This window comes from Lutjanus erythropterus, chromosome 5, assembly GCF_056507025.1.
Source record: "Lutjanus erythropterus isolate fLutEry1 chromosome 5, fLutEry1.hap2, whole genome shotgun sequence".
In the NCBI taxonomy this organism is placed as follows: domain Eukaryota; kingdom Metazoa; phylum Chordata; class Actinopteri; order Lutjaniformes; family Lutjanidae; genus Lutjanus; species Lutjanus erythropterus.
The window spans coordinates 29,844,785-29,867,123 of record NC_139321.1 but is presented as its reverse complement, the minus strand read 5'-3'; the positions used below and the strand labels follow the sequence as shown (position 1 = coordinate 29,867,123).

Genomic DNA, 22,339 nt, shown 5'->3' with positions numbered 1-22,339 from the left:
CTTGTCTCTTTTTGGGAAACAAATGGTGAAAGGTGCAGCAGCATACATAATACATTAAAAAAACATATATAACATGACCTCAAAGACTTGACTGTTTGTGTTACGGTAATGGAACAACAAAAAAAAATTGCTGAACTAAACTTTCAAATCCAATCACACACCTGACCTGCAATATCATCATGAGCCAGCAAGATTCCATGTGATTATGTGTGCAGTGAAAAAATAATAATTTAGCGGGTTGTTAGTTCCTCTTAAAGGGACATGTCTGGTGATACACTGGTGATATATTTTGTGTTGTCAACAATGCCCAAAACCAACAATGACTTGATTCAACTAACAAGTTTTGTCTGTGTGTCAAAAGCCATGTTCAGATCTCATCTACAGAGTAGCACAGCAACATGTCAACTGAAAATAGAGTGTTTGCTAAAAAAAAACAAAAGGTGCACACTGTTTTAGGAAATTACTCAGTATATGTTTGTGACATGTTTTTAAAGATTTATGACCTTTAGGCCTGAGGCTTGGAGCACCAGACAGGCTGGGACAAAAAGTACTGAGAGCCAGACAAATATAGAGTAGAGATGGTCTGATGTGTGTCAGTTAGCTTGTGCTAACTTGATAACTCTTGACACAGGGTGTTAGGTTTACAAGTCTGGATCTCAAGTTTAGCTAACACTACAAGACCTGCTTTAGGTAACAATTTGCATTAGAGTAAGTAATGTGAAAGTGAAAGTAATGAAAGTAATTTTTCATCAAGTTCTAAATCAGTCAGAGTTTTGCTATAATCCTGCAGATTTAAACGTGATGATTTGTCATGTAGACACATGTTATGAAGCAAACAATGATCATTAAGGTGATGTACCCGGTTGGAACTTGCTGTATCAGGACATGATCAGGTGAACTGATCTACATCACGCTGCTTCACTCTCACGCTGTAGGGTCACTGAGCTTGTTTTTCCTTTTTGAACAAATATTGAGAAAGCTTCTTTGCTTTCACTGCCCTACATGTGAGCAGGATGCATGTGGCTATAAACCTTATCAAATATATGCTGCAGACAGCAAGAAGGAAACAGGTGCAAGTTCAAAGTTGGATTCTCAGTAATTCATGTAATGTAAACAACTGTACAGGACTTTATGATTGGGTTTAGGGTGACCGGGTGTTCCACTTCATGTGGGACTACACAGCATTTTTATCTCTTGTCCCACTGGCCCACATATTGACATATTTCTTTGGATATAATTTTCAAAAGTCAAACCACTACAGGACAAACACTTTTTTTTTTTTTTTTTATAAATTACAGTGAAGGAAGTATGAAAGTCTTTTCAGCGCAGGTCAGTCTGTCACCATCTTTGCAACCCTGCACCCAACAGGGGAAAATGAGATACAGTGAAAAAAACAATACTGGGAAAGTAGAGAGCTATTGACTGTTGTGTGCTACCCAGTCAAGTTTAATCAAAATGAAGATGCCTGCATAACCAAATTAAAATAATTACATAAATAAAAATAAATTTGAGTGTTGTCGGGACCTATGAAGTACAAAAAAGTATCTCTCTCTAAAATGTGGCATTCTTTGCTAGCTAGCTTAAAAGTAAAAAAAGAAGTTGTTTGCTAAGTAGCTCAAACTCAAAATGTTACACTGTTTACTGAATAGATAAAAAGTTTTTTTTAGTTATATTGTGTGCCAGCTTACTAAAAAGTTAACAAAAAGGTAAAGCTAAAAGAAGAGCTAAAAAAGAAAACTAGATGTTATATTGTTTGTTGCTATTTTTTTATGTTGCACTGCTAGCTAGCTAAAAAGTTCAATGGTGGTCAATGGTTAGTTAGCCTATTTAGCCTATGCATTATTGCTTGGCAAAGAAGCTCTAAGTTTTACTTCTCTGAGAAAAATTTGTTGGCAAAGATAAATAAAGAAGGGACTCAATTGGGTTCAGTTTATCCCTTAACTTTCTTCAAAGAGCTTGATTATTTTGTCCAATCCAAGGCAGCCGTTTTAAAAGTTAAACCTATTTAAGTGTAAGTTTGAAGTGTAAGTTGGATCACTTTTTAAAGAGTTTAAACTTTTGGTGCAACAGAATTAAATTTATTTTATATTTAGAGTAAAAACTAAACTGAGGTTCAAAGAGAGATTTAAATGGAATCTTTCTGAATTCTGAAGTGATTTTAAAGTTTGGTGCAACATAGTTTAAAGCTAAACCATGAATTAATTGTGTTTAAAATTGAATTCTTTTTGGTGCCTTTATGTTCGTGTTGCCTGAGGTCAGTCTGCGCATTGAGAGTTCATTGATGAACATCCAGTCGGTCTTTGCCAACACAGGAACAGTGTGCTGGGATGGGAGACTGCTAAGAATAGCAGGGATTAGAGATTACAGTGAGAGTTAGTGCCTGACTTAGATGGTTATGTCATTAACTCCTCTCTCTACCTGCAATGCGCTGTGTCACCCTGCCACATTCATTAGCTGTCATTAACTGGAGTCAGATAGAAGTCATGTCTGCCAAGTACAGCTTTAGAAGTGCCTTGTACGTGTGCACTGTTTCTATGAATGAACAATAAGGACTTACAGTAGGGTTATTAGAGTGCATTTAGTTTGCTGAAAAGAAAACCAGTGCTTTTTCCACACATTACTCACGTGCTGTCATCGAGTCATGGCGCCATGACTTGGCAATACAGAGAAGGAAGACTATTTGAGGAAGTTCACTCTTGTATCTGGTGACAACTGTGTGGGTTGTGAATGACTTGTTCTGTTTTAAGGCTCTGGCTCAGGGCCTGGAGGTTCAGTGCTGCTGCTTTGTGTGTTAAAGAGCACCTAGAAGGGAAGCAGCAAAGGAGCACAAAGCTATCACATTGGCACGGCTGGGCGATGGTGTGTTTGAGCGCTGCAGAGTCCCTGGAGACGGGAGGTCTTTATTTTGTGTTTACATAGCAAGAACAGTTACGCAACCCCCGATGCAAAGCAGAGATGACGGCAGAGTGGGTTGGGGGTGGGGGGGGTGGGGGGGGGCACCCTGGGAGAGTTGACACTTGTTGGTGCTCAGTGAGGTGCGAACCTTGAATGCAGTGTCCTGGCCAACACTCTCTCTTGAAACATCAGCTTCGTTTGCCATCTGGCAAACTGAGACGATGGCTGTTAGGAACATTTCAGCCATGTTTAAAAGCAAATCATTCCTCTTTTGGATCCCACACGGTTGCCCTGGTGCTCACATTTCTATTTGTGTGTGACCAAGCACACACTCACACTCACTCACACACACTTTTTATATCTTGGAAGTCATGTCAATTATGATGATGAAAACTATAGGTACACATTCTTTTAATGCACAGTATATTAATATTTAACATTATGTAAGAACATGTGAAAGGCATAATTAAGATGTTTTTGAGTGGGGTAATATGAAGTACTTATTCATAGTCAGTGTATTACCTAAAGTAGGAAGCTAAGCAATGTACTGCAATGGACAGGGTCAGTAGAAAAAACAGATTTTAGCCACCAAAAAAAATAGAGGCCCATCTGAATAAATCTTTATTTAATCAATTTTAGAATATTTTCACCACTTTACTTTGCTGTCAGACAGACTTTTATGATGGGAAACAACCTTTATATAAAACAAAAATTGCTCTCCCCTCACCAGCCAGATTTCAGGGGCAAAATCACTCTTTTTACTTTGCAGAACATGGGAGTTGCTGGTCTACTGCTGCCTTGATTTGTGTGTTATTGTGTGACTTAATTGAATCTGAGCTGTCCTTTCAAAACACCAAAGTCACAGAATATCACAAACAAACTATCAGGTCAAGGAAGTGGACACATGCTGAATAGCGTCTACTGTAGGTAATACACTGACCTTCTGTAAGAACGTCATACAACCCCACTTTAAATAATCTAAACTATCCCTATAGTGTTTACCTTTATGTAGGTACATGTTAATATGAAAAATACTTGATCTGTTGAGTGAATTTAGCTGCAAATAATATATAACTCACATGGAAGTCTGATTTCCACTGATTCAAGCTGTGCTCCATGCATTCATTGGGCTACAATTAATTGTAATTTCTTAGATTCAACGCCATTTGACATCAAATTGTAATTATCAGTCAGTGAGAGTCTAGTTGGTTTAATGTTCTGTCTATCTCTGATACGTTTTTAATAAAGTCATTAGGGCGTAAATTACTTTCTGCAGCTGCTCTGCTGCTGCTTTATAGAGTCATTAGCAATGATGCATTTGGCAAACAGGATATTTTACCCTATTCAAGGGGCATTATACAGCAATAAAAGTGCATTAGCACATCTTTAACATGTTTGCTAGTACCTCTCTCAGTCTAATTATGTGATGCATTATGCAGGATTGCATACTGTAGGTCGCCTTTACATTATTATCAGTCTCAATGCCTTGATTCATTCTTTTGTGATTTTCAGCTGTTTATAACCCCCATGGTTTCATTCAGACAGAGCAACTGTTGTGAAGAAAAGGCCGACTTTCCAAATTCAGAGTGTGCTCGGGCTACCTTAAAGGGACAGTTCACCCTAAAAAATCAATCAATCAATCAAAAGTACATTTTCCCTCACTTGTAGTGTTCTTTATCCATCTGGATTGTTTTGGTACGGGTTGCAGAAGCAATTGAGATGTCTGCCTTCTCTGCAGTATAATGGAGCTAGATGGCAGTCAGTTTGTGGAGCTGAGAGCACCAAAAATACATAAAAAAAAAAAACTAGTGTCTCTTTCTAAAAATCATGACCCAGTTACTCAAGATAATCCGCTGGCCTTATAGTGAGCATGTAGGAGCTACTTTCTTTCTGCAGTAGAATCTAAAGGAACTATTTTCTTTCTTTCTACCGGAAAGACAATTGTTGTCACATGAAACTGCTCACATCAAGGTCTGTGGATTATCTTGTGAACCTGGGACAATTTTTCGAAAGACACTGCTTTTGAATTTTTGCTTTTGTTTTTGTTTTAAGAACCACAATCTGAGTGGCATTTATTCCCATAACATTGGAGAGAAGGCAGACGGCTGATATTCTGAAACCCCACAACTCACACCAAAAGAATCTAGATGGATAAACAGTGCTGCAGGTCAGGGGAAAAAAAAAATAAAAAATAAAAAACAAAGTATAAGCCAGTCATTTAAGCAAATTTGACAGAGTTCAGAGTTGCAATCAAACAAAGCTGAGGTGTATGGCGGACACTTTCAACAAAGTCTTTACAGATACCAATATTTGTTTTGCCACCCAACCTTATTGTGTAGTATACAATGGTGCGTGCCATTGCCATCACTAGTAATAATTCGGAGAGCAGAATGACAGTATCCCAGAGTTGTGAGGAGAGTGGGAGGAGTAGCATTTCTGTAAATTACATCTCCATACTCTCTCTTTTCTGGAAATCACTGGGAAGCTGGTTCTGCTTCTGTTAAAGAAGCCATTTTTTGGATAATACACACTTTTTTGTTGCTGCCCGTAAGTTAAAGTTTTTTGGAAAGGAATGGGGCATTTAGTCTCAAGAATTCTGGACCTAAAATCTCACACCTCTTTTACCCTTCTGTACCTTGGAAATATTCCTAAAGGGCTAAGTAAGAGTGACACATACCTTCTCAAGATTATAATGGCTGCAGGTCAAAAAACATTTTTAAGATGCTGCCTCCAGAGGAACACTCACCATCGCCCTTCTCTTCAACATAATCAACTCTATCCATTCAATGGAAAAAATGATGGTTACCCTTCAACTACAACAGGAGAAGAGAGATAAATACTGGGAAAATTAGATTGTTACAACCACATTTGTGCTTATGGTTTTCAGGCTTGAAAGTTTGTGGCACGACGAGCTGAAAAGACGAGGGCGAGAGGGAGCTTCCCTGACAAGAGTCTTCTGGAGGTTCTGCCAGACCCGCATGCTGGTAGCCATCTTCTCCCTCCTCCTCACGATGGTGGCAGGCTTCGTTGGGCCTGTGAGTACCATCCAAATCCTCCTCTGCCTTTATATTCTGCTGATTCAGCTAATACGCCTTTCGGCATGGTCTCAGAGTCCCAAGTCCGGGTGTATTTTCTGAAAATCGCTTTATCCCGTTTCACGCTGGTCTGGAAATTGAGATGAAACCATACTGGGAGATTACAAAGCCTTAGATAGTGAAACCCATATTAATACCATAGATTAGCTGGTTTGTACCCAGTCACGCTTTGGTCCACAAATATGCTTTTTCTTTCTTATCTGCCACGTTTTTGGCTTGAAATTTCCCTCCAAAAACATTCCTTATCAGAAATTTTAAATGATCACCTTAAACTAAAGACCATTTATGTTAGGAATTCCCAGTTTCTGATATTACTGAGTTGACCCATTGTTCCTCAAGGTCTAATCTGTTTGTTTTGATGTGATGTTATGTGTACACTACGTACTTGCTGCTACCCGCAACTAAGAGCATTAACTGGATTTAGCTCTTACACAATGACGCATGAGTGTCACATTCCTGACTGGTTTATTTAGTACACTTAAACAAAGCCCTGTTGTATATATTATCTCTCTAACTAATCAGTTTCAAATCTTAGTTTACATATTTTACTTACCACAAAATGGTCTTCTCATGTCATCGAACTGATGGCCTGTCTGTGTAACCATTCTTTTCGGTTTTTCATGCTTATTTAACTCATATGATCTCTATGATCTATTGATTAAAAATATTCTGTTTCATCTTCTTCTGATCTTATTTTTTTCTTTTTCATATGGTCCCTGCCCTGCTTGTCTCTATCTGAAATCATACCCTCTCAACTACTGCTTCTACACTACCTTATCTGAGTTATGTTACTACTCTTAGATTCAGATTTTTATCTTTTCTCTTTTATTTATTTATTTAGTATAGACATACATTTATTTCTTCTTTCCTTTTTTTAAATGTGCTTACATTTGTAACTGTTAGAATCCCATATACATTCCTCATACCTTTATGTTGTCTGCTCTATTTCTGTGAATCTGAATTAGTAGAATTTTATAATTCTTTCATATAAATTAGGCCTGCACAATGCGGTAGCAAAGTGATATTGTAATTGTTTTGATTGGAACTGTGATTGTGATATGTAATACAATTAGTGGGAATGATCATCAATTTTCAAATTCTGCTTTTACTCAAGTAGAAAAACTCAATCCATCCGTTCCATAATTTATCAAATATGTCTGTTTGCAAATGTTAATTTTTCCATTACAAAAATGTTATACATCACATTAATCCAGTCCCCTAATGTGGGTGAACCCTGATGTAAGCATTTTTTCATAATGGGTTTTTTGCTGACGACTAGCAATATTCTAAAGATTTATGTTTTAAGAAATCCAAAAAGGTGTGGTAACATTTTACTGAAGTATAAAGGCCTAAATGCAACAAAGAATATTCTGGTTTTGCGTTAAGGCACCAAGGATAATTTATGTCAGTTTCACTTTGACAATTTACGTCATTGATGAGGACGTTGTAGACTGCAGCAGTCAGGAAGCTTATAAACATTTACAGAGGAGATGAAGAGGGAGTGACAGCATCTGGACAGTTCATTGTGGGTTACAGTAATGAAGCGCAGTGACAGATGTTTCATGGGGAAGATGATTGTCTGTCCATCACTACTCTAGTTTGCATAAACCACCGAACTGTACAGTCACATCAGGATTCATGATCAAAAAAAGATTTTCTGTTGTGGTGACAGATCTGTCCATATTCACACACTTTCTCTCCCTCTCCCTCTCTGCTGAGAATAGGCTTTACCTATCCTTTACCTGGTTTCAGGTGATACTGCAGCTCTGCCAGCACCCAGTCCTTGCATCCATGCCTTTTTTATTCCACTTAGCTCTCCTCAAACACAGAGTGGGAGCGTCAAAGCAGTTTGAGGTGCATCAAGATGCTTTCACTGCTTGTTTTGCCGTTCAAAACAAAGGGTGTACTTTAAATGCGATCGTCAGCTACCAGACCTGAAAGCAAAAGTCAGTCTTTATTTCTATATTTTTTCCGTGCCATCTGTGATTGTCTTCCAGTAGCTTTAAATCTTCAAGCATCCCCAATATATGTGTGCATAACAATTTTCAAATAGGAAAGAAAAGAAGAAAGCAGATTTTATGACATCTGGAGAACAAGATTTGTAGACCAGAGCATCTCTGCAGCACTACAGTACTTCATTATGTTCATTTTATCAAAAAAATTGCAGTTTTGCGATTTAGATGTCGCACACATATTGCGATTAATTATGCAACCCTATTATAACTGAAAATGAGTGTTGAACAGTATATTATAAATATAATCTAGAAATAAGAAAACATATTAGAAACATAAATTGTACCCTCTACCATTCATCTCCTTTTTTTCTCCTCGGATTGTCCCACTTTATCTCCTCCATCTGTCTTGTGCTCCTTTCTGATACTATTTCTCTGCTCTTTCCTTCACCTTCTCTTCTACTCTGCTCACTTTCTCCCTGTCCGTCCCCAGGCTCTCCTGGTTCGAGCTCTGCTGGAGTATTCCCAGAGCCCCGAGAGCTACGTGCCGTACGGCCTCTCTCTGGTAGCCGGCATCTTCCTCATGGAGCTAATGCGCTCCTGGTCTTTGGCACTCATGTGGGCCGTCAACTACCGCACTGCAGCACGCCTCCGTGGGGCAGCTCTCACTTTTGCCTTCAACAAGATCCTCCGCCTTCGCAGCACTAAAGACATCGGCCCAGGCGAGGTAGGTGATAAAACCCTGGAGGGGACTCATCTCCAAATTAACTAAACCATCCCTCGCTGCAGGGCACCACATACAGATGATTGAGATGGATTTCATTTCTGCTCTTACACCATTCCTGCTTAGATCTCTGCAAATCCCACAGCCTGAGGGAGGGGAGGCTGTCTAAGATTAGTCATTACTCAGCTTAAGAGGAATCATTGTCCAACAAGTAAACGTGGGAATAAGTACAAGTATATTTGTAAAATTGCTTTCATAGTCTTAGTGGCGAGGTTTCATTATGTCTTATTTAAAAAGGCTTAATTTATTGTAGATTTTTATAATATAATTCATGATGAAGTATCACTGTCTGTCTACACAGCTGATCAACATCTGCTCCAGTGATGGTCAGCGGCTGTATGAGGCGGTGTCAGTGGGCTGCCTGCTGGCTGGGGGGCCTCTTGTGGGACTGCTGGGTCTGTCCTACACTGCTTACTTCCTGGGCCCCACTGCTCTGCTGGGGTCAGCCGTTTTCGTCCTCTTCTACCCCACCATGGTATGACTTCAGCCAGAACATCTGTAACAGTGAAACAAGAGGATAAAAAGCTTGTTCAGTTCAAGTTTAGAGGATTTTATGCAATGCATAACAAAGACATTGCCAAAATACTGAATGCAGTTATTACAGGCACACATGTTGGAGTAGATTAAGGGGATAGTTCAGATAAGGAAGTGAAGTGGGGTTGTATGAGATACTTTTCCATAGTAAGTGTATTAAGGTTAAGTAAACAGTAGTTTTTATGTTTTGCATACCTTATTGTTTTTCAGTGTGTAAAGCTTGTGTTAAAATGGACCGCTATATTACTCTGCATTACTGCTGTAATATATATTTGGGCCACTTAAAAAAAGATCCAACTAAAAAATCAACATCAGTTTAAATTTATACTGTATTTAGAACGTTTTCATTGTTTTACCATCTTGTCAAACAGTCTTTTCATCAGAAAACTGTTAATGCTGCTGCCAAATATCACTCTCTCTCCTTTTGCAAAAACAGTCATTTCACTTTGCAGAATACGGAAGTTATTTGTCTACTGCTGCCTCCATCTATTAGTTTGTTTGTGTTGACTTTTATGGATTCAAACTAACCTTTTAAAACACAGAAATCACACAATCCAAGAAACAAACTAACAGATCAAGGCTGCATTAGACTAGCAGCTCCCATGCTGCGAGGTAAAATTACTAATTCAAACAATAGGGTTTTCTTTTTTTCTTCAAAGTCTTTTTATTGGAATTTCAAGTCATACACAATGCAATAAATCACAGGTATGGTTGGATAGACACAATATACCCCCTCTCCATGTCATTTAATAATCAAACAGAGTTTATTTCATAAACAATTACTGTTATGCATATAAATGAATTCAATACGAGAGAAATCAAAGGCAAGATACAAAAAAAGGGTGACAAAACAGCAAAACACATACAAATAAATAAATAATAAGCAAGTATATAAAAATTTACATAATATAAAAATGAAATTCAAAATTACAACTGAATTAATGCTTTAAATTATATATAATATGGGATCTGCAGTGTTCAATGTCCAGTGGCGTTTTTCTATATAGATTAAAAAAAGTTTCCATATAACATTACATTTCTGAGCGCATCATCTTGTGGAATAACAAATCTCTAACACCAACTGATGTACAAGATCTTTAATCCACATTTTAAAGGTTCAAGGTAATTTCCATTTAAGGAGTATAAGTCATCTAGCTAAAAGAGATGCAAAAGCTATTATAGTTTTTGTCTGGCGACTAAGATGTCTATGTTGTGGAGCTGCTATAAAACTGGAGGTGTGTCGACCACTGTCTACTGTAGCTAAATACAATGAGTGTCAGTAAGTGCTTCATACAACCCCACTTCAAATAATCCACACTATATAACAACGCACACACAAATACAGACACCTCTCCGTTTTTTAATTTACTGTAAGTTGCTGTCAACAGCAGAATTTACTTACATTACAGATGTTTATAAAATTTATACCAAGTAATGATCACACTCATTACAGCAGTGACAAACAATTTAATCACCATCTAAACATTTAACCAAATGTCAATGACCACAGTCGTTTCTTTATTGTTGACTCATTATTTTCTGAGCTATAACTTTTTAAAATTTTGTTAGTAGACTACATAAGTGCTCATCACTTTGGAATCTTTACGTTAATTCAGGCTGTTGAAGACGACAACCAGCACTTTTTAAAAGCATCATAACTCTCCGGCTATCAATCTCCTGTCAACTTTGTAGCTGTTATTTTCAAATTACACTCAGTCTGAGCTGGAGTCTGACAGCCAGAGACCCTGGTATTGATGTGAAAGGCATTTATCACTCCAGTCCCCCGGACAGCCCTGCAGAACAGCTAATGTGATTGTGTCTGCTTTCATTTCCTCCCCTGCCACTTATTTCTCTTGTCATCATTTCCTCTGTTCCCGTCTGGACAGATGCTTGCATCGAGACTGACGGCGTATTTCCGTAAGAAGTGTGTGGCAGTGACTGACCGACGCGTGAGGCTGATGAACGAGATCTTGGGCTGCATAAAGTTCATCAAGATGTATAGTTGGGAAGATGCCTTTGCACAGAATGTTCACAGTGAGTGGCTGTCATGTTCTGAAATGACTCAGCAATATCATAACACTCTCATTTTGGGGCTGCAAACAACTAATGATTATTTTCATTATTTCTCCATGTATACGGTACCAGTTAAAGTTTGGACACACTTTTCATTGTCTGTTTTTCTTAACTTTTTATAAGAAATCGTTCAGATTGCACCAACAGTGTGCAAAGCTGTCATAAAAGCAAAAGGTGACTACTTTGAAGAATCGAAAATATCAAAGAGCAAAAACCTTTTGCACACTTGTACATTGACAGGTGTGTAGGAGAAGACCATGGGTCAACAGTGAAAGCAAAAAGACTTTGTCCACACTGTCATCTGTACCTGCAATCAAATATGTAATAACATTGTTTTTATGAAATCTTTGACTGCAAATGCAGAGTGGAAGTCTTTTTGCTATTTTAAGAATGTAAAATATAAACATATATATATATATTGCATTTTATAGACTGAACAATAAATATATTAATTGTGAAAATAATCATCAGATTAATTGATTTATCATTCAGTCTATAAAATGTCAAAGAAATGGTGAAAAGTGCTCAACACAATCCTCCAGAGCCAAAAGTGACAGATTTTTTCAATCTTCAGATTTTTTCTTTTTTCCAGCCAGCAGTCCAAAACCCAAAAACCTTTCATTTACTGTCATAAATGGTAAATAAAAACAGCACATCCTTACATTTAAAGAGCTGGAACCAGAAAATATTTGACATTTTTGCTTAAAAAAAATAGTTAGAAACTAATTTTCTTGTGACTGACTAATTGATTAATGGACTAATCTTTGCAGCTATACCTCATTTCATGTTTTCAGTAGTTTTCTAGAGATGCAAACTTTGTGCCATTAAGTGTTTTTTTTTAAGGCTTTTTATTCCCCCCTCACGCAGATTAAAGGGTCACCTCATTTGAATACCTGTCACTGTTGCAAATTAGTGACTAATTGGTCAGTTTATCGCCTGAAATTAGACTTATCCTCTTAGTGAACTGGCGAGATAACCCTGACCCTAAATCCATTTTCATTAGCTTGCTCCATTTAAGTCGTTGCCTGCACCATCCTCTATAATCAAGGCCAGTTTGAATCCCTCGGCTTCAAGGTTAATTTGCAAGGTGTTTGGGGCCTTATGATACCTTGAATGACTGTCAAGGCTACTCTACTTATCCATGAATTAGCGATGGCCTTTTTTCATGAGGCGCTTGCTGTAGGTTGTGGATAAGGATCATTTTCCCCCTTTTAATCATGCTCCAAATTAGCCAGGTGGGGCTCATTTTCACCGCTGTCCTTTGATTACCTATTATAATCATAATTAATTGGCATTCAATTTAATGGACGATGAGTCTGAAGAGTTACAGTGTCATTTCCTTCAATTACTATTGTTGTTGAATGGATGATCACAGTGTTTTTTGCCCGGGGCGTGCGACTTTTGCTTTGTAATCCACGCAGAAACACACATAACATCCAGAGCGAATCCCACAGAGAATCACATGCACCAGGAGGAGGGAGTTCTTTCATTTCACACACAGTGCTGCTGGGGCCGAATTAAAGATGCACAAGCTTTTTGTTCCAGTGTTGTGCACGCAATGAGCTGGGTGAACAAAGCAGCTAGCGTGTGCATTTGGGAGATACAAACATGGAGGAAAGGGGGTGGGGGGCAGGATTTGGGCATTACACTTGGGCAGTTATCAAGGTTCAGCAGGTTTTGAAGCCCCTTTCATACCATGTATGGATGTGGGGCCCCTTGTCCTCCCTCTTGTATCTATTTCTGTCCACTCACTGTGTGTTGGTTAGGGACTCTTATGGTGCTGATGATTGAATGTTCACTGAAGAACCCTTTGGGAGTCACTCAAGTCTTACTTTATTTTCTCTCTCTTTCTGCCCATCTTTGCCTTTTTATTATCTCTCTTTCTCTCTCTTATCTCGCTCACAGAGGTGCGATCAGAGGAGAGGGGCATACTGGAGAGAGCTGGGGTTGTTCAGAGCCTCACAGTGGGTGTGGCTCCCATAGTCGTGGTGATAGCATGCGTCTGCACTTTCACCCTACATATGGCTTTGGGCTATGACCTCACTGCAGCTGAGGTATTTAAATATGGGAACCTGTTGTCACCGTGTTCACTGCATATTTCTGTTTTAGATTCATCTGTCTTCACTGGAAACACACCTGGTGTGTGTTTTTGCCAAACTTTTTCACAGCAGCTATGTGTGAAAAAGTTTGTCATGAAACAGTAAACACAGGTGTCACCAATGATAGTAATTAAAGGGACAGTTCACTCCCAAATCAAAAACATGTATTACTATTTATCCATCTAGATAGTTTTGGGGTGAGTAGCAGAGTTTTGGAGATAGTAGCCATAGAAATGTCTGCCTTCTCTCAAATATAATGGAACTAGATGGCACAAAAAAAAATACATTTTAAAAACTCAACAGCAATGTCTCTTTCCTGAAATTATGAGCTGGTTAACCAGGATAACCTGATAATATCCAGGATACTCATGCGTATGTCTTGCTCGGTCCAATATGGCAACAACATTGTTGATCCCAGCACTGGGTCAAAGCTGCTAATTAGGGCTGGGTGATACAGACAAAATCAAATATCACAATATATTTTTGACCAGATACCTTGATCAACATTTATTGATATTGCAACAGTATTTTAGGGATGCCTATTGGTGCTTTCATAAAATATTAACAAAATGAGATTTTTGATAATAGAACAGCTAGAACAGTCTACTAAGTTCAGAAAATCGTCGTTATCAGCATATTCATGTCATTTTACTGAAATGCAGCCTTTAAAACCAGGAAAAGTTAACACTTATACCATATTACAATATAACAATACCAAAATCGAAGGTGATATCTTGTTTCATTAAACTATCGATATGGATACTGTGAAAAGGTCTGTTCTATTAAACTGATATTTTCTGGGTTTTGTTGCATCTGTCTTCCTCATCCCTTGACATTTGTACATGATAGCTGTCATTACATTAGAATTTACATTATAATGCCTCTCTCCCTACCAAAATAGTTTTTCTTAATATTAACCAAATGGATAACTTTTGAATTTGCAACTTGTTTTAAAGTTGATGTGACAAGTCTCAAGCTATTATGAGCTGTCATAGATTTTTAAAGTTAGTTGTGCTGCTAACTTTCTCCGTCTCTACACATCCCACCTCAGGCGTTTACTGTGGTTGCAGTTTTCAACTCCATGACCTTTGCCCTCAAAGTCACGCCACTGGCAGTGAGGTCACTATCAGAGGGAGCTGTGGCAGTTCAAAGATTTCAGGTAAGAAATATAGAAAAGTCTGTCAACCACCCCCATCAAGGTTAAGATTGTGTCAAAACACAATCCCAACATTGTTAAAGCATATAATAATAATATATAGAATTTGTCAAAATGGTAAAAGTCAACAGACTAAAATAGACTTAGAGACTATGCATTGTCTTTGTGCATTTGTCTGTGGGCTACAGGTATTACCATGCTGTGTGTCAGAAGGTGCTCCTGCTGATGCTAAAAACACACCCACCTACATAACATACTGACATTTGTGGCATACTGTATTATTCCAAACACATGGTAAAATTCACATGTTAGTGAGAGATGTTTCACAGAGACAGCTAGGGTGAAGTAAGCAAGCTTTTCTGCCAAGTATGCACCAAAGGGCCTAAGACATGCTGTGGTTTCATGTAGTACCAAGAACAGGTCAGACTGTACCTTAACCACGAGGCTGAGTAATCTATAGGCACTGCTGCCAATATCTCATCCAGTAGTGTAACCTCAAGTATGTTAAACCACACTTAAAACCATAATCTTTTGCTTGTGATGAACAAAGACAGAAGGTTTGAGCTTGTTTTAATAAATTTATTTTATACAGTGGAAAAGTCAAAGATCAAGATTCAAGTCTGAATTGTTTTTGTTCTCTGTGCACAAGTCCTTTGTCACTACATTGTAACTTTTTCCCTTACTGTGTCACCAGAGATTAAGACAATGTGTTAAAAGTAAATGTAGCATAAAGTAGCCCATTGTGCCTCTCTCCACAGAGACTCTTTATGATGGATGACAGAGAGGTTGTTTTGGTCAAAATGGAGGATCCTGGCAATGCGGTCGAATTTCAGGACGCCACCCTGGCTTGGGAAAAGGCGCGCTCTCCGGCTGCGAAACCTAACCCGCCTCCCAAGAAGCGAGGAGGCATGAAGCGCGTGCTGCGCAGGGAGAAGCTCAGCCTATACATTTCCACAGAGGATGGCAAAGGAAACAAGGAAGCTCCCAATGCACAAAGTCTCCTCACAAACATGGAGCAGGAGAGTCCACAAAGCACCATCTCCTCCACGCAAAGCATACGACCTCCACTGCACAAGACCCTGCACCGCATTGATCTGCGCATTAAGAAGGTAACAACACAAACATTAAGGATGGGCTGCGCCAACATGGATTCTTTTTTACACGCAATTGAACAATGGTTTAAGTTAAGTTGAAGTTTTTGTGTTTTTTTTTAAATTAAGACAGATTCAATTTAAACCTTTATTTAAACGTTTGTTTAGTGTGTGCTTTAAATTAAATTAAACTATTTAATTTTTCTAAACTTAGATTAGTTTTTAATTGTTCAACAGAGTTCTGCTTAATTCGAAATCAAGATTTAACTTAGTTTTTCTAAACTCTGATTAGAACTCAGCCTAGAATAAATTAGTACATGTTGTTCACATGATCATTAATTCCCATAATGCCACTGTCTCTTTCCCTTTCTAGGGTTCACTGGTTGGAATCTGTGGAGGTGTTGGCAGTGGAAAGAGCTCTCTGCTCTCTGCTCTACTGGGGCAGGTGAGACTTTACTCCAAGTTCCACTAGATTTCTCAGTTTAAGTTGCCTCTTCAGATAGCATTGACGTGAATAACAGCAACAAGGATAGCTTTAGTCTTTTTGAACCTTTTAATCGCACACAATGCCACACAGCAGCCTCCCATCTGAAAAGGAATGTTTCAAGTGTTTACTCTACTTCCAACCTGTTTTTGTGCTGCAGATGACCCTGTTAGAGGGAAACGTAGCTGCAAGTGGTGGCTTCGCTTACGTGTCACAACAAGCCTGGATCCTCAGTGACTCACTGAAGGAGAACATCCTGTTTGGAAATGAGTATGAGCAAGACAAGTAAGATCATCTGCTTTATATAATCAACAATAAGCAATAATATGTAAGATTTATCCCTAATTTAACACCTACATCTACACTGTTTGCTCATCAGGTATCATGCTGTCCTGGAGGCCTGCTGTCTTCTCACAGATCTTGCAGAGCTCCCATATGGTGACATGACTGAGGTATCTGTAGAAATCTGCTTCTCAGTAATAACATTTTCTTTACTGAAATATTTCTTTACTCTGTCAGTGCTGAAATGAAATGTGCTGCAGTTTTAGTTTATGTAACTGTTAGCAATTCAGTGCAAACCCAACAACAGGAGAGTTTTATGGAGTGTTTATTTATTTATTTTTTCTTACTTTTTACCAGTGATAGAAGTACTACAACCTTTTTCTTAAAAGTCGCAATATCAAAGTGTAGGAACAGACAAGTTACAAGTAGAAGCACTCGAAATCAAAATATACTTAAACTACCAATTTGCCATTTATGAATAATGGTTATTATAAAGTATTATGTATAAATGTAGTGTAGTAAAATGTACAATATTTCCTTCTGAAATTCTGTGAAATAGGATAAAGAAGCATAAAATTGAAATGATCGAGTAAAGTATGTGTAAATAAAAAATAATTAAATTAATAGGCTAACTGACTTTTTAGTTAGCTTCACAATAATGTAATGTTTTTAATGTTAGCTAGCAAACAATGTAAAGTTTTATTGACTTTTAGCTTTTAATGTTAAAGAGCAATCAAAGTAACATTTTGTTATCTTTTTAGCTAAAGCTAGTTTACAAACAATGCAATGTTTTGTCAGCTTTTTGCTGAGGTTAGCTTGCAAACAGTTTTGAGAACTTTTAACCTAATCTTAGCGAAAGTAACGTTTCATTAACCTTTTAGCTAAAGTTACCAAGCTACCAGCTAAAGTAATGTGTTGTTAACTGTTTTTTATCATCTCATACATGCTAGGATACAATATGTATTTTAAAAACTTAAAAAACTATTAAGTATTAAGTCCTACATTTCCTTCTGAAATGTACTGAAATAAAAGTATAAAGTAGCATAGAATGGAAATCCTCAAGTAAAGTACATGTACCTCAAAATAGTTCTAGAATTAACATACTTAATTACTTTCTCCCTCTGCTTTTTACTGACTAGATTGGAGAGCGAGGTGCCAACCTGAGCGGAGGGCAGCGTCAGAGAGTGAGCCTGGCTCGAGCCCTCTACAGTGAGCGACCCATACTCCTCTTGGACGACCCTCTCAGCGCTGTTGACGCCTGTGTGGGTTCACATGTCTTCCATAAAGCCATCAGGGGCATTGGCAAAGGCAAGACAGTGCTCTTTGTAACCCACCAGCTGCAGGTAAGGGGCCGTCTATGAATTTCTAATCATACCTAATTTTTCTTCAGAATGTTAAATTTTCCCCAAAGTATGCAAAATAACTGATGTATATTTTAGTAGTTTCAGGACTGTGAAAATAGTCTGTGCCTTTTTGTCCCTTTAATCTGTTTTTGCTTCTTAACTGAGCTGATGGGAGTAGTTAAAAAAAGTAACTTCAATTGACAGATTAAAGTTAAAGCTCTAAATGTTTGCAAAGTTTCTGAAACATCCTTTTTTGCCTTTGTTTTTTTAATTTTTTTTTTTTTTTTTTTTTTTTTTTTTTTAGTACCTGCCTGAGTGTGACCACGTTTTTCTGATGAAGGATGGGCAGATTGCAGAGTGCGGCACCCATGTTCAGCTCATGGGTAAAGAGCGTGACTATGCCACCCTGTTCAACAGCATGCAACAGGAGGTAAGAGGCACATGAGGCACCAGACCAGCTCTTTTGAATAAGTTAGTTAGTTTTGGTCATTGGCCTTACAGAAATTATCAGATAAATACAACCACAAGAGAAAAGAATTAAGGACAGACAATCAGCTGAAAATAAGAATCGTTATGTTTTTGTTACCTTGGAATTAGTCTTTTGATATCTACAGAGGGCATAGGTCCTCTTCCATGTTCCAGTGTCATGTTTCTACAGTAGCCCAGACTAGACAAACCACACTGGCTTTAGAGAGGACCTGTTCCTTTCATCATTCATAAATATATAGAAAAAACAGTAAATGCCTTGTTCTGTTTATGAAGACAACAAGCTCTTTCCAAGTTTATGGTTGTTATCATTGTGTGATCATTAAGATCACTGTTTTATTAGTAGGCTAATGAGCCCATTTGTCTCTGTTGTTAAACGCAGAGATATTTATGTTAAAAAGTTTTACTCCACAGTTAGAATTTAGAAGAGCCAAACTGAATGAACAAAAGAAAATTGTTATTAAATGCAGCATTGTGTTTTCTGAAATAACAAGCTATACTTCTAATCTAGGATGACACAACATTTTTTCTGTACTTTTGTTCATAAGGTTTCTTTTCCAGTTGTGAAAACAAATTAAATGGATTTAAAAAAAAAAAAAAAGGTGCATTTTTTAAAGCACATTTGCATTCCTAACTTCACAGGTCTGACAGTGGAAATGTAACCGGCCCTTTGCCACATTACTTTTTTCAAATCTGGCCTTTCTGAAAAAGTGATTGAATAGACCCTTTTTGGGCTTGCGTCATGATTACGTTACAGTGTTCGCTGGAGGCAAAACAAAGGAAAAACTGGAGCCAAACACAGAGTAGCAGGTCACATAATCAAGCTAAAATGTCATCTTGGTGTGTTGTTGGGTACCAGAATTGAAGTAGTAATGACTCAAAATTGAAGTATTATCACACACCAGCTGCCACTGCCAGTCCAAAAAAACAAAAAAATAAAAAACAAAGACAACTGTGGTCAATCATGAAAGCGAAAGCTGGGAGATGTGTGAGTGAGCCACAACAAAATAAACAAACTGAACTCACAAAATGTCAAGAAAGAAAATATTCTCACACCTATTTCATTATTAAACAGAAAAACACAACCAATCACCTTCTGAGTTCAAGTTTCTCTCTATAACCGAACTGAGATGAGCTTTAATTGCCTCATTACCTCCATAAAACACTTGATTTAAACTCTTTAGACCGAACGAAACAAAATAAAACTTCCACTGGTAAAACAGTCACCAACTCTGGTGAGTTCAAAACAAATCCTAAATTCCCATGTTAGTCATTTTAGAGGCTGTTTTCCTCTCACTTGTCCTCTGGCTGCAGACCATTAAATAAGCAAAATAAAATGACAAAAACTAACAAAAAAAACAAAAAAAAAACAGCTGGTGATCGACTCAGCCAATCTCCGATCCCCCAGCCTTATGGCAGTTGTAGAAAGCTTGTCCATCCACTGAGTGAGGGTGTACGGTCTGCTCACATTGGTCAAGGTGAACTTTTTCAAGTAAAACCTGGACAGGAAGTGACTGTACATATTCAGAAAACTCGAAAGCTTTTCTCCAGCAATTATTAAAAACAAGCTAACAAAACCTGCTAGCAGAATGGGTCTATAGGCCTGCCCTACATGCTTGGAAGAGGAGGGTGAGATGAGATTATGCCACTAAATCCTACATACTGGTCCATAAAGTACAACACAGTGCAAGTAAACAGACCTCATACCACCAGGATTTGTTCAACAGAGCTTTACTGGAGGGTGTAGGCATCCTTTCCCCTTCTGCACAATAACATTGAACATTACAAGCTGAATAATGCATGAGTCCAGGGAGGCAAGCACCAATAGCTGGGAAATTTTGATGTATACATGGCCTTTCATTATTTATGCGTGTATTGATTTACTGGTGAGCTGCTAAAGACCCTGTGACCGGTATCTCTGTTTAAATGACTTGCAGGATGTTGTTGTTGCAGCTGCTGTGATTTGTCACGGTGGCACATTTCAAACCTCACTTTCTTTCCCTGCCTTTGTGTCTCTCAGAATCTGGTGAAAGAGAATTTAAAAAACAAGCAGCAGAGGGCAGGTGCAGAAAAGGCTGACAGCGCTGTTGATGTTGCCAAGGTCAGAGCAAAGGTGGAAAGCAAGAGAGGAGGTGAGAGATCCTGCCACTTTTTAATGCTCCATGTGTAGAACGAATGCTAAAAGGTTCACGTGTAACCTCTTGCTTGCATCGTTTATGTAGAACAACTGATGAAAGCTGAAGAGAAGGGCTCTGGTGCAGTCGACTGGTCTGTGTACGGTGCCTACGTCAAAGCAGCAGGAGGTCCAGTAGTCTTCATCATCAACATATTCCTCTTCCTCTCCACCACAGGCAGCATAGCCTTCAGTAACTGGTGGCTGAGTCACTGGATCAAGCAGGGCAGCGGGGTAAGTTTGCAGACAATCCTGCTCTATTATAATAGACACCACCTTTTAGTGTGTACATCAGCTCCCAAAAGAAAAATAACTACTATTCTTCAGTGAGCCGACTGAGAATTAATCTGAATGTGCATGATTAAAAAAGTAACAGCACCACGGTAAACTTAATTAAAAACAAGCTCGAGCGGTGAAGAAACAGATGTGCAGCAAAGCAGGCGGTGGCTGCTATTGAGAAATGTGCTTGGAATAGTAAACATCATTGAATTGACTGATTTTCATGTACTTTTTATGTGCTTTTCTCAATTTCATTAGAGTCCTACATGGGGAAAGATTGGATTTTTTTCCCTCAGTCTTTTGTAATTTGTTGCTCCATCTGCCCTCAGAACACATCATTAATCTTGGTGAATGAAACGATGGCGGGCAACAGCATGAGACTCAACCCTCACATTCAGTATTATTCAACTGTTTACATCATATCCATGGGAGCTGCTTTGCTGCTGAAGACAGTGAGAGGGCTGGTGTTCGTGAAGGTAGGTTTCCCTCACAGTTGTCACATGCTTTGTCCCCATAATTCAGTGTTATAGTCAAGACCACCTAAACCTAGACCAAACAGGATGTATGGCGACCAAGACTTTGAAAGGCTGAGACCAAGTCAAGAATAAAAACAAGGTGCTGTCACATCTTTAGCAGACTCACCCAAGTGAAGGAACTGGCATCAGCTAATTTTGATGTAACTTTTTTTTTCCCCTTGCAAACATCCTGCACCATTACAGTACCAAATATACTTTCTCATAATCATCTGCAGGAAACAAAGAGTGAATGAATAGATGAATGAATAAATTAACAGTCAGAACTGTTATTTAACAGTTAAATTTGGTTCCATCAGAACTATGAAATATTAAATCATCACTCACTACACTTTAGCCTTTCTTACCCTCAGATGTGCATAAACTACAGGTTATATGAACTTCTTTTTAAAATACAAAAATGTTAAACTATTGGTTGTCTTATTGGTATGGGCCATGAAAAGTAGATAATTGGCATCAGTTTTAAGGTGAAAAAATCTGTATCGTGCATCACTAGCCAGCATCACTTGGCTTTGAACAGGGAAAACTTCATGCAACTTTGTTGAAACTCAGGTTAAACTGAGTAGCAGTTAAGCAACAAATGCTTTGTCATTCAATACCAAAGGAGTTTATTTATATTTAAGTCTAGTACTCTACAGATATTTCACCCCTTTCTTCATTGTAGTCCAGTTAAACTGGTTGAATAAAGTGTATAGAGTAAAATCTTTTCTCCCAGGTCTTTGATCAGCTTCATCCGTTAAAGTGAGCAGTGTGTAATGTTATTTTCTATTTGCTGAAACAGATTTTATAAAATTGGTATTGGCAAGACTATCATTCAGGAACCCATATCAAAGCCTAGTTATTGGTACCAATACTAGTACTGAACATTTTTTAAGGGTACTCATCCCTAATCTGCTACGCAACCAAGTGTGTACCAAGACAATGCAGTAGTCAGCAGCAGTAATGTTATGAAAAAATGAAAAATTAAATAATAATAAATCATGTAATTTTAAAATAGATATTGTCACTGTCTGGCACAGTATTGAGACTTTTTTAAATTGCAATATTGCAGTATTTGATGTATTTTTACATCTCTAGAAA

The 22,339-nt window shown here is 38.1% G+C and overlaps 1 protein-coding gene across 2 annotated transcripts in view; it reads left to right on the top strand.

Annotated features, from left to right (window-relative positions):
- Window positions 1-22,339, top strand: part of LOC146327125 (ATP-binding cassette sub-family C member 5) — a 47,801-nt gene that overhangs the window by 8,233 nt on the left and 17,229 nt on the right. For both annotated transcript variants that reach the window (XM_084719568.1, XM_084719569.1), the window contains exons 4-18: window positions 5,783-5,930; window positions 8,436-8,669; window positions 9,028-9,201; window positions 11,147-11,294; window positions 13,239-13,387; window positions 14,484-14,591; window positions 15,347-15,697; window positions 16,053-16,124; window positions 16,324-16,448; window positions 16,543-16,615; window positions 17,585-17,788; window positions 18,093-18,218; window positions 20,295-20,406; window positions 20,497-20,681; window positions 21,056-21,202. In XM_084719568.1, coding sequence (XP_084575694.1) covers window positions 5,783-5,930; window positions 8,436-8,669; window positions 9,028-9,201; window positions 11,147-11,294; window positions 13,239-13,387; window positions 14,484-14,591; window positions 15,347-15,697; window positions 16,053-16,124; window positions 16,324-16,448; window positions 16,543-16,615; window positions 17,585-17,788; window positions 18,093-18,218; window positions 20,295-20,406; window positions 20,497-20,681; window positions 21,056-21,202 — 2,356 coding nt within the window. The remainder of the gene's footprint in view (window positions 1-5,782; window positions 5,931-8,435; window positions 8,670-9,027; window positions 9,202-11,146; window positions 11,295-13,238; window positions 13,388-14,483; window positions 14,592-15,346; window positions 15,698-16,052; window positions 16,125-16,323; window positions 16,449-16,542; window positions 16,616-17,584; window positions 17,789-18,092; window positions 18,219-20,294; window positions 20,407-20,496; window positions 20,682-21,055; window positions 21,203-22,339) is intronic.